Here is a 12252-nt window from a genome sequence, read left to right on the forward strand (position 1 = left end):
ATAACATGGATAATAAACGATTATCATGAACAAGGAAATATAATAATAATAACTAATTTATTATTGCCTCTAGGGCATATTTCCAACAGGCATCCCGTGGTCCGGCGCGGTCCCGGGTGCCGGGAAGATCGGCGCCGAGAGCGACGCCGTGGCGCCCGCCGAGAGCGAGGCCGTGACGCCCGGCGCGGAAGCGGCGGCGGTGGTGGAGTTGGCAGCAGCGGCGGTGGTGGAGTTGACGGGCAGCGGCGGTGGTGGCGGGATTGGAGGCGGCGAAGACATGGTCGAAACCCGGGTACCTGATACCAAATTGGTAGGACTAGGGTTCCTACCGACTCTGCTCCGTAGGTTGTAGGGGCAGGACAGCGAGGGTTGGGGCCGAGGGCGGCGGCTCCGGCGCGTGGGCGCCGTCGCGAGGGAGGGGAAGGGCGGCGGCGGCTAGGGCAGAGTGCGGCTAGGGTTTCCGGCTCCTCTAGAGCCGGGCAATATGATAGAAATATCTTTATTGCTTAATCTCAAAAGGTATCTTACTGTCTAATATTTATAACCTCAAAACGACTAGCCTAAGATAACTTGTGGGCCAAGCCCCTAATCTACTGCCCAGCGGGCCTCCTACATCATTTTTTATTTGTGAAAAACCAAGAGATACTGTGGGAACAGAGCGCTAAACTCCATTTCTGCCTATGCTTTCGACACCAACTAACCTGACATTCTGCAGAATGTATGCAGTGATTCTGCAGGCAGGCAATTTGAATCTCTGCCACACTTTGTGCGTCGAGTGTGCCGATTCTCGATCCACACTACTCAGCGTGTGAAAGTCAACAAACAAGATGTACCCGATGGCCGGAAAGTTAGCTGCAAACTTTGAAACTCTGGGTCCAACGGCAAGCCTCCAAAGCGGCTCATCGCCCAGCAGTTTCCTAGAGCAGAGCATACACAGTTGACTACCACATGCACTGAGCAAGTCAGAATCCTTTTCTTGAAAAGGCCAGGGACAAGACGTACGTACTCCCGGCACGACAGTCTAACGGGTAGTAGTAGTACACACTAGGTGGGGATTATATATGTAGGAAGGACGACATTTCGAATTCCATGTAATACTGTGTCAAATCATGTGTTCATACTGCAGCTTCCCACCTAACGCCTTGAGTTTACGAGTTGCAGCCAAGTTAAAACATTGACATGCAATGTTTTTGACTGTAGATTTCGACGGTCTCCTAGGGCAAGACCTTGACTGCAGATTTCATACTTGTACTGTACTAATAATACGGTCATATAGCATCAGTTGTCATCCAGAGGTTAATTGTAGTAGACCATGCAACCGGCCAGAAGCGAGGAGGAAGAAAAAGAAACAGTACATCTCATGATGAAAATATCAACGGAAAGGGATTGGAAATCTCTGCGAGCTCTTTTCTGATCCTCTCAGATTCTGCCTGCAACTACGTACGCTACGGTCGTGCCTCTTGCGTCTACAACACATGCCGTATCCCTTCTCGTACAGCTTTTGATGCGGATACTAGGCAATGATGCGTGTGCGACATCCATGGTCAGGTAGACTGACAGGTGATACAAGCAGCTACATGCATGCGTGCGTGCGACGTTGATTTAGACCAGATACCGATCGAAGCTGCAGAGCCTGAGCTCCAGCGGCGGATCTCGTCCAGTGGCCACGTCGAAGAAGGAGATCTCCCTGCACTGCTGCTCGCCGCCCCTCACGTACCGGCTGAACCTGTCCGCCTCTAGCTCCAGGTCGTAGGCTGCTTTGAGCGGGAACAGCTCCAGCGTCTCCACCTCCCTCGTCGGCCGCTCCCACGTCGTCGCCTCCTCCTGCTCCGTCACCTCCCTCACATAGCCTGCATGCACGCACGAAATGGATCAGCACCGGCCCGATGATCCAATCTATGGACACTGTTCCATTAGGAACAAACCAAGCTCTACGTATGAACAAGGACGTGGACGCTAACTTACATGTCATGATCCGGGGATGGTGGTTGTAGCCTCTGGCCTCCCGCTTGCTCTCGGGAGGCTGGAGCACGAGGTCCGCGGGCTCGGCGGCGGCGGCACGGCCGCTCTCTTCCTCGTTGCTGCTGCTGTCGGGGGAGCAGGAGGCGACGCGGCGGCGCTTCTTGTGGTGGTGGCGCTCGCGGGCCTTGTGGTTCTGGAACCAGTAGAAGACGTTCTTGCTCTCCACCTTGCCGAAGGCGCTGAGGTGCGTGGAGATCCGCTGGATCTGCTCCGTGCTCGGCGTCCGCAGCCCCGCCCGGAACAGCTCCGTCAGCACCTTCACCTGCTCCGCCGTCGGGTTCCACCGCCCGCACTTCACTCCCACCCGCCCGCTCAGCGCCTCCATTGACACTACCTCTAGCTAGCTATCTGTAAGATTGAGCTAGGCACTTCCGTCGATCACCACGGTGTATACACGATCGATCGAGGAGCTCGATGATCTATCTAACGCTACTTCTTCAAGATGCTCTACTATCTGACCCCAACTTTGTTGTGCTAGCTAGCTAGTCTGTGGTACTACCGATCTTGTTTCTTCCGGGATCTTCTTCTGGTCAGAAGCGATGCTGAAATCAATAGATGCGCAGAGGGGGCACTTATATAATTGGGCAGGGCCGGCCAGGGCCGAGGCGGTGGTCGTGGCAGTGGCAGTAGCGGATCCGAAGGTCTCACTCACTCTCTCAGTGCGTGGTTTCTTTCCTTTTGTTTTCCTCGAGCAAGGGGATGGAGGGAGACATGCGCAAAAGCTGCCACTGCTTGCAAAACGCTACTACTGATAGCATAGCTCGCCTCGTGCGCCGTGCCCGACATCCTTAAGGCCCCAATTAACAATGGGGCCCTGGTCGCCCATGCATGCAGATCTAAGCGCCATCGTGTCGCGTAGCATCATGTCTTAGGGGGTGTTTGGTTCAGGGACTTTTTAGTCCCAGAGACTAGAAAAAGTCCCTAAAAAATCCCTAGGAACCAAACGGAAGGGACTTTTTCTACAGGGACTAGAAAAAGACTCTACTAGAGAGTCTTTTTTGATTAGTCCCTGGGACTAGAAAAAGTTTTAGGACTTCTAAACCAAACACCCCCTTAGACGAGCCCCTGTTTGCCGAGTTGAGGATTACAGTAATGCGGCTGATTTGGGGTTCGTTATTCCATGGTGATCTCTGGCTCCTTGCATGGGTCGTGACTCGTGACTAGCCGAGGGGAATCGTACGTGGTGAGGACCAGGCCCGTGGTGCATGGACAATCTAGTTTTGGAGTCCGTTGATCGATCTAGTATAACCCAATCGAAGTGCCGGCCTGTGAATTCAATATGTAAGGCGTGGATTTCTTGAGTAGCTTATGGGGACAGGTTAAACGGCAACAAGACAGATTGGCATTTTTATCATATATTACTGTTAAGTAGTACACCTGCCACCAAGACAAGACAGATCGATCGATGCTAATTTCAGAAATTATTCTAGTTCGTAATTTTATCGCTCGCTCCATTATCTTAATGTACTGGATCAGAGGATGGAAATGCACTTGCATAACTTAATTATCGGTAGCTGCACGCGTGGAGATTAGCTATATGTATGTTTGCCGTCAAACCTGTCAGTTGTACTACGTGCTTGCTAATTTCAACGGGTGAACGTGATCAGGCATGAAATTCAAAAGAGATGTCAGGGCGATAACATGCTGGGAAGGCCGGGCTTATCTGTTCTACTAGTCAAACAGTAAAGCTCCCACTCGTCTGGCTCGTCCTGTACTGATCGGCGAACAGCATTGGAGCGCTGCTTCAATTCCATTCTCACTGCTTTTTCTTCCGTGAGGACAGACCGACTTGTGTATCCAAGCCGTCAATCACAAACCGCACCAACTAGCCAGACACGCCCAATCATGCATGAAGACATATCATGCATACGAGTTGATGCAAAACGCAAGCGCCGTACGTGCATGACACTCGATTCGGCTGAATTCCTGTCTGCTTTGCATGCGCACTCTCATCAGCGGAGAATGGGTGCCAAACCCTACGCATGGCACCACCTAACCTAATTAAGCTTTTTACATTTTCCATTTATAAGCTAAGCAACCAATACGTAGTCTTAGTACTCCCGTTAAGTCCGCGGAAGCCAGAACTTTTCTGAAGAGCTCCCGAAAAGTTGTGGAAGGTGTCACACTTTTGGGGCGTCCTCCAGCAGATACCAATGATCCGGCCACAACGCCCGGCCGCGGCAGGGCCGGGCAACCGGAACGAGACCGCGAGCGGCCGCTCCGGAAAGCGGCGGCAAGGCCAGCTCGCTCCCTTTGCTTTGCCACCTGAATAATCTCAGCTGTCTCTGTGTGTGTGAGAGAGACCGACGATCGTCCGGGAGCCCGTTGCCGTTGCGTGCATGCGGTCGCAGTTCGCGTCGGTCGTGGCGCCCGGCCGCGGCCGGCACTGCCGGCTTTCCGGCCTTTGGGCGTTCCCGAGCGCACCGTGCACGGGAAACCCGTGCTGTGCTGCGTGGGAGCCAATTCCCGAGGCGATCGATCGAGCAGGTCTCGACACTCGCCTCGGCTCCGATCTTTCGGCCCTTCGGCTATAGCTTTGGGAGATCGCCTGACCAGCCGTGGTCCACCGCTATGCCACAGATAGCAGTAGCCATTCAGCCGGGATTAGTTTAGGCGGGTAGTCTCGTAACCCTTTCTCGCGTGACGACTCGATTGGATTGGACGGACGGAGGGAAGCGGACATGATTGGCCTCCTCCTCCTCCTCTCGATCGCGCCCGTCTACGTGCATGTGCGTCTTTTCGTGGCAAAAGTGATTGACGAGGGTGCATGCATGCATGGGGAGATCCGTCTCATGATGCCCAGGTATGTGTTCGCTTCAAAGTGTGCATGGATGGGCTGGCTCGAGGAGCGTAAAGTTGCATGGCCTGGGGCTAATTATCGTGGGTCTGGATGATTGATTTGCTCTCATGCTGTATTTGGTCGGTAACTCAGTATGCTACGTTTTTAGGATTACTGTTTTGTGCTTTTTTGTTGTTGTTGCGAGATAATACTGTTTTGTTGCTTTGCCCCGACAAAACATCATAGAAAGGCCAAGCTAATTGGTATTTGTGGAGATTAATTGAGTGAGCTTAAGAATCATCATAGCTGACCGGTGTGATTATGTACCATGAAACATGATAGATCCACCCCCACGCGGGACATGACATGCCACTTTTTTCTTCCACAAAATACAACTAGTACTAATCATAGCAAGTTTAGTACTGTATAATAATAATAATGCACAGGTAGATATAGATGTTGGCGGTGCCAGAAATAAAATCATGTGTAGTCAACTAGTCACTACAAAGTTGTGTAGTCAAATATACATATTTTTATGTTTTTTTGCATGATTTATACTTGATGTATTACGTTTTTGCCAAAGAGCTGTGTAGTCAAGTGACTACAAGCCTAGACGTGGCTTCGTCATGTCGCAGGAGTACCTATATATACAGGGCGTTCTGAACTAGACGTATAAATCTGACAAAAACATTTTCCTACGTTTCATTTGTAGATAGACAGCAGTAATACTACTACACGACTACGATCATGCATGGAGTAGTAAGACATGCATGCATTGTCTTGACTCGTTCGTCCAAAACAGATTCGAGCTCCTCAATCTGTTCACCGCCGATTCTTTTATGCCCGCGCGCACAACAACCTTGGAGTTGGTCCTGAGCGTGAGGCCTTCTCGCTGTCCGGCCTCGCCTTGCATCTCCGTGTCCTTCTTCCTTGTCTTCCCCAATATCCACCGATCGTACCCCGATCTCGATGCGACGCCCCACGCCCGCTGCACGCGCGCGTGATCGCTCTCTATCTACTAACGCACCAAATTGAGTGACCAGGATTAACCAAATCTGGAGGCCTATGGGAGCTGGGCACGGATCGAACGACGCCCATTGAGTTTGACCTCAGCAGGCGCCCTGGCGCGGCTCTGTTTGGACGGCTCCGTCTGGCCGCACGCGGCGGCAAATTCCCAATGCAGGGTGGCCAAACGGAAGGCGGTCGATTCACGTCGCCCCTCCCGACGAGATAGGTAGTACCGTAGTAGTCTATGATCCGGTGCCCGCTTCCGATGGCTGGCAGCACTTGTGCACAAATAATTCCGAGAGTGGACACTGAACACTTCGATGAATACAAAATATCATAGCTCAATTCCACAAAGAAAACAAAAGGAACAGCACGGCATGGCTCTCCCTGCCTGTATGGTGCAGAGTGGTCTACAGTCCGAAAATCCGAAGGCTAAACGATGGTGATTTCACAAGATTTTTGTGCCCCATTTTTGGAATGGCAAGACTTTTTTTTGAGCGAACAAGATTTTTTTTGGTCGGGCGGCCAGAAGAGCAGATTTTTTTTTTTGAGAAATCTCGCCGACTTTATTGATTCGAAATGATGTTCATAGATACAAGATTTGGGTCATGAGGGACACCCAACCAAACATATCTACCTATGTCTAAATTACAAGCAAATTTGGAGAGATTGTGAGCCTCGAAATTATGATTTCTACGCTCATGCACAAAACTTCAGGAAAAAAAACTAGAACTATGAGATGATGCCGTCGGCCCGTGAAACGGGCTTTGTGCGAGTTTCGAAGGGGTAGAGCACAACCAAATGCGGCCCACGAAGCTGAGCCAAGTGGAGCGATCCATTAGGGGCACACCTATTCTGTCTGCGTGTTGGCTTTAATTCTGAAATAGGAAATATAATTTGCAATCATGTTTTTGGAAACTATGTAAAATATGGCAGTCACCCGCCTAGGAATAGCCTTAATGGCCACTCTCCGATAGCTATTGTAGTGATGTCATACTTCCTCTTTGCATGCTTTCATGTAAATCAATTACTCCCTCCGTTTCTAAATATTTGTCTTTTTAGATATTTCAAATGGAGTATCACATACAGACGTATTTAGACATATTTTAGAGTGTAGATTCATTCATTTTGCTCCGTATGTAGTCACTTGTTGAAATCTCTAGAAAGACAAATATTTAGGAACGGAGGGAGTAGAATCTTAGAAACTTCTCTGAATAATCTAAACAAGTATTAAAAATATTCCAAATAAACTTTCAGAAATTTCCATGGTTTTTAGAAAAAAATCAAACAAATAAATCCTAAACAACCTTTAAAAAATCCAAACAATTTTTCAGAAATTTCGACAAAACTTGCAACAAATCTGAATTCCAGCAACAAACAACTATGTTCCTCGGTTGCTGATCTTCCAAAAAATCCATGTAAAGTTACAAGAAAATGAAAATAGAAGTTTTAAGGTATCCTAAATTTCCGGATTTTGACTTTCATATGAATTAGAATCATAATTTCTAGAAAGTTATAAGCCACACTATAAAAAAGGGAGGAAAAATAACTCCAAATCTGGCTTCAAAGCTTCTAGATTGGGGGCTCCTACCCTTCTCCACACTGACAATGGAGAGAAGATGGCGCCGGTGACGATCTCTTTGGGTAGGGGCGGTGATGCGCTCAGGATTTGTGTTGGGAAGGGCAAGAGCCCAATGCGGCAACTTTTCAACAACAATAGGTCGACGATGTGATGTGTTGGTAGGTCACCAACAACCTTGACCCTATTGCAAGGATAATACATGCATTTTCCATCACTATTTCATAAGATATTCAAACATCTTTTCTATATTTATCTCTAGTCCTTTGCTTTTATGGACTTGCATCAGAAGAGGACCAGAAACCCCTAGTGGAGGTGGAAGTTGGAGAAGAATTTGAAGAAAAGGACATTTCCTGAACCGAAGAAAAATCCAGCAAAAATACGTCATGAAAGTATCACCAACAGAAAACAATTCGATGGGGAGGACACATGGTCCCTCCCCCCCCCCTTGGCTTTTCAGCTATTGTTTCTTTGGTGTATGGGAAGACTATATTGTGTAGCCAGCACTTCGTCAACCACGGCCCCTCTTAATATTGCAGAATTGCTAAAGTTACTAAAATAAAATTAAAGACTACTCCCTCCATTTTCTAATATAAGGTGCATTAGTTTTTAGGAAAGTCAATGTGGCGCATGTTTGATCAAGTTTTTAGGGAAAAATATCAATATCGACAATATCAAATTTGTATCCTCTAGTCCATCATGAAAAGTATTCTATATTTTATATATTAGGTATTTATAATGTTGATATTTTATTCTATAATATTGGTCAAGCATCAAATGTTTGACTCTCACAAAATTGATGCATCTTATATCCTGGAACAGAGGTAGTCGGAAATAACTTCTCATGCTTGAGTTTTTTTCCACTTTTTGGGTGGGACACTAATGCTCAACAATCTTCACACATGGGACTAAAACCTATTCATACACTTGTCAGCCTCATTAGTTTCACTAATTATCTTTGATCAATACCTAAACTCAGTTAGGGATCTACATGTCGTTTGACTAAGTCCCCAAGCCTCATGATGACCGAGTTGTTCTGTGTAGTCTTCCACTCCCCTGCTCCACCTTATTATCTCCCTTTCGGCTACCATCAAACTCCTCCCCTCCCTGGTCACTAGCTCTACCCCCCCCCCCTCACCTAGCGCTTCATTCTTCATTGCCCCGACGACAATGAGAATTGGTCCCTCCACCTCCTACTTCTCCTACTATGAGATCCAGCCCCTCCAACCCCAACACACTAAGCTCGACCTCTCCTTCTCTTCCCCGAATCAATTAATCAAATTTTGTTATGATATTTTTATCTTTTGATTAAGATGGTTGAGTCTAAAAGACTAAAATTTAATGCTAATCTGCTCTGATTGAGAATTCAGTTGGTGATATTCTTATAAAATTTGTAAGTAACGTAACTTGGTGACACTCGGCTATGATTCCGAGTTTAATAGAGAGTAAGAGATCAAGTTTTTGTTGGATGTACCCTGGATATTGATTTCAAGTGACATCGTTAAATCTTTAAAATTGAAAATATGATCCATGAGAGAAGATTTTGATAAGAACAACCAATAAGACAAGAAGTAGACATGGATACTGACACCAAGATTTTTTTTTAGATTTTCTTAACTAGTTTTAAAGCATTATGGTTAATCTTATATGGGGAGGAGTATTGTCTTAGTATAATTTTATTTATTTATTTCTGGTAAAATTATGTCTAATATGTTCAAATATATTGGAATTTCTAGTTATTTTGGTCCACTGTCATGACGTTCTGGTTAAAATATGCCATAAATGATTCATAATATTCCAATTACTTAAGTCAAATTAGTTAATTAGCAAGTAAATGGTGTACATACATGTCATTTGAATGAAGCTAAAACAAAAATAACTAATCTGTGCTGAATTTCAGGTGAAAAATATCGACTAGGAAAACAATTAGTTGTGACGCCCCCGATTCAATCGTACACTAATCATGCACGCAAATGTGTACGATCAAGATCAGGGACTCACGGAAGATATCACAACACAACTCTAAAACCTAAATAAGTCATACAAGCATCATAATACAAGCCAGGGGCCTCGAGGGCTCGAATACAAGTGCTCGATTATAGACGAGTCAGCGGAAGCAACAATATCTGAGTACAGACATAAGTTAAACAAGTTGCCATAAGATGGCTAGCACAAACTGGGATACAGATCGAAAGAGGCGCAGGCCTCCTGCCTGGGATTCTCCTAAACTACTCCTGGTCATCGTCAGCGGGCTGCATGTAGTAGTAGCCTCCGGTGTAGTAGGAGTCGTCATCGACGGTGGCGTCTGGCTCCTGGACTCCAGCATCTGGTTGCGACAACCAGAAAGAAGGAAAGGGGAAAAGGGGGGGGGGGGGAGAAAGCAACCGTGAGTACTCATCCAAAGTACTCGCAAGCAAGGAGCTACACTACATATGCAAGGGTATATGTGTAAAGGGCCATATCGGTGGACTGAACTACAGAATGCCAGAATAAGAGGGGGATAGCTAATCCTGTCGAAGACTACGCTTCTGGCAGCCTCCGTCTTGCAGCATGTAGAAGAGAGTAGATTGAAGTCCTCCAAGTAGCATCTCCAAGTAGCATCTCCAAGTAGCATCTCCAGTAGCATCGCATAGCATAATCCTACCCGGCGATCCCCTCCTCGTCGCCCTGTAGAAAAGCGATCACCGGGTTGTCTGTGGAACTTGGAAGGGTGTGTTTTATTAAGTATCTGGTTCTAGTTGTCATAAGGTCAAGGTACAACTCCAAGTCGTCCTGTTACCGAAGATCACGGCTATTCGAATAGATTAACTTCCCTGCAGGGGTGCACCAACTTACCCAGCACGCTTGATCCCGTTTGGCCGGACACACTGTCCTGGGTCATGCCCGGCCGCGGAAGATCAACACGTCGCAGCCCCACCTAGGCTCAACAGAGAGGCCAGCACGCCGGTCTAAACCTAAGCACACAGGGGTCTGGGCCCATCGCCCATAGCACACCTGCACGTTGCGTACGCGGCCGAAAGCAGACCTAGCCTAGTGGCGTTCCAGTCCAATTCGGCGCGCGCCGCTCCGTTGCTGACGTCTGAAGTGCTTCGGCTGATACCACGATGTCGGGATACCCATAACTACTCCCGCATAGATGGTTAGTGCGTATAGGCTCGTAGCCAACTCAGATCAAATACCAAGATCTCGTTAAGCGTGCTAAGTATCCGCGAACGCCGAACAGGGCCAGGCCCACCTCTCTCCTAGGCGGTCTCAACCTGCCCTGTCGCTCCGCCACAAAGATCCACACAGAGGGCCGTCGGGACAAAGGTCCTTTCAGCCCCCAATCCGTGAATCACTCGCGGGTACTCTTCGAGCTGACCCGACTTTAGTCACCATTTGTATAGTATGTATGTATGTATAGTATATACCCGTGATCACCTCCCGAGTGATCACGGCCCAATAGTATAGCAAGGCAGACTGACAAGAATGTAGGGCCAATGATGATAAACTAGCATCCTATACTAAGTATTTAGGATTGCAGGTAAGGTATCAACAGATGTAGCAACAATGTCAGGCTATGCATCAGAATAGGATTAACGGAAAGCAGTAACATGCTACACTACTCTAATGCAAGCAGTATAGAGAAGAGTAGGCGATATCTGGTGATCAAGGGGGCGGGGCTTGCCTGGTTGCTCTGGCAAGAGAGAGGGGTCGTCAACTCCGTAGTCGAACTGGGCAGCAGCAGCGTCGGTCTCGTAGTCTACCGGAGAGAAGAGGGGGAAGAAACAATAAATATAATACAAACATAAGCATGACGGTGCATGACAAGACAAGTAACGGTGCTAGGGGTGCCCTAACGCGGTATGAGGTGGTACCGGTTAAGGGGGGAAACATCCGGGAAAAGATCCCCGGTATTTCGTGTTTTCGGACAAAGGAGCCGGAGGGGGAAAGTTGCGAGTTCGATAGGTTAGGGGTGTGTGGCGGACAAACGGACTGCGTATCCGGATTCGTCTCGTCGTTCTGAGCAACTTTCATGTAGAAAGTATTCCCATCTGAGCTACGGTTTATTTTATATTAAATTTAAAAGATTTAAAACATTTTTAGGATTAATTTAAATATTTTAAATCAACATTATCCAGAACAGTGTTTGCTGACGTCATCATGACGTCAGCATGACATCAGCAGTCAACAGAGGTGTTGGCTGGGTCGCTGACGTGTGGGTCCCACTGGTCATTGACTAATTAGGCTAATCAGGGGTTAATTAAGTTAACTAGTAATTAGGTTAATCTAATCAAGATTAATTAATTTAATTAATTACTTATTAATTAATTAATTTAATTATTATTATTTATCTAATTAATTTTATTATTATTATTATTTAATTCTCTCTTTTCTTTTTTTTATTAAAACATTCTGGGGCCGGGCCCGTTAGTCATAGGGCCATAGGGGCCTAGCGGGTTTGCTTGTTAACGGGCACAGGGCACAGCCCGCCTGGGCGCTGGCGGGACGCCCGACAGGGCGAACCGGGGGATCGGCCTCGGCCACGGCGGGGCACCGGCGCCGGGCGCCCACCGGGCGGAGGACGGGGAATGGCGACGGCGCACAGGACAGAGGCGACCGGCGAGAGGAGCAGCTTCAGTGGCATCGGCGAGCAGCACCACACCAGGGGCGCGCGGGGTAGGGGTGGCGATGAAATCGGCCGAAGCAGTTTCGGGCTCGGCAGCGCCGAGGCACAGGCGGGCGTTCGGGCGCGACGAGCGAGACGGCGGGGCGCACGGCCCAGGCGCGGCGCGGGGAAGGAGGCAGCGGCCCCGGGGTGGCAGCGGGGCGCTGGGCGCACGAGCGTGCGTGCATCGACGGGGGCCGGCGCGGCCATCGCGAG

At 48.2% G+C, this 12252-nt stretch overlaps 1 protein-coding gene across 1 annotated transcript; it reads right to left on the reverse strand.

Moving 5' to 3' along the window:
* Nucleotides 1–1337: 1337 nt before the first annotated feature.
* Nucleotides 1338–2540, reverse strand: LOC119281727 (WUSCHEL-related homeobox 9-like). Its single transcript, XM_037562182.1, has 2 exons — nucleotides 1966–2540; nucleotides 1338–1850 (listed from the first exon to the last, which is right to left on the reverse strand). Exons 1-2 carry the CDS (start codon nucleotides 2345–2347, stop codon nucleotides 1603–1605), a joined length of 630 nt encoding a protein of 209 aa, XP_037418079.1. The 5' UTR covers nucleotides 2348–2540; the 3' UTR covers nucleotides 1338–1602.
* Nucleotides 2541–12252: the final 9712 nt, after the last annotated feature.

This window comes from Triticum dicoccoides, chromosome 3B (assembly GCF_002162155.2).
Source record: "Triticum dicoccoides isolate Atlit2015 ecotype Zavitan chromosome 3B, WEW_v2.0, whole genome shotgun sequence".
In the NCBI taxonomy this organism is placed as follows: Eukaryota; Viridiplantae; Streptophyta; class Magnoliopsida; order Poales; family Poaceae; genus Triticum; species Triticum dicoccoides.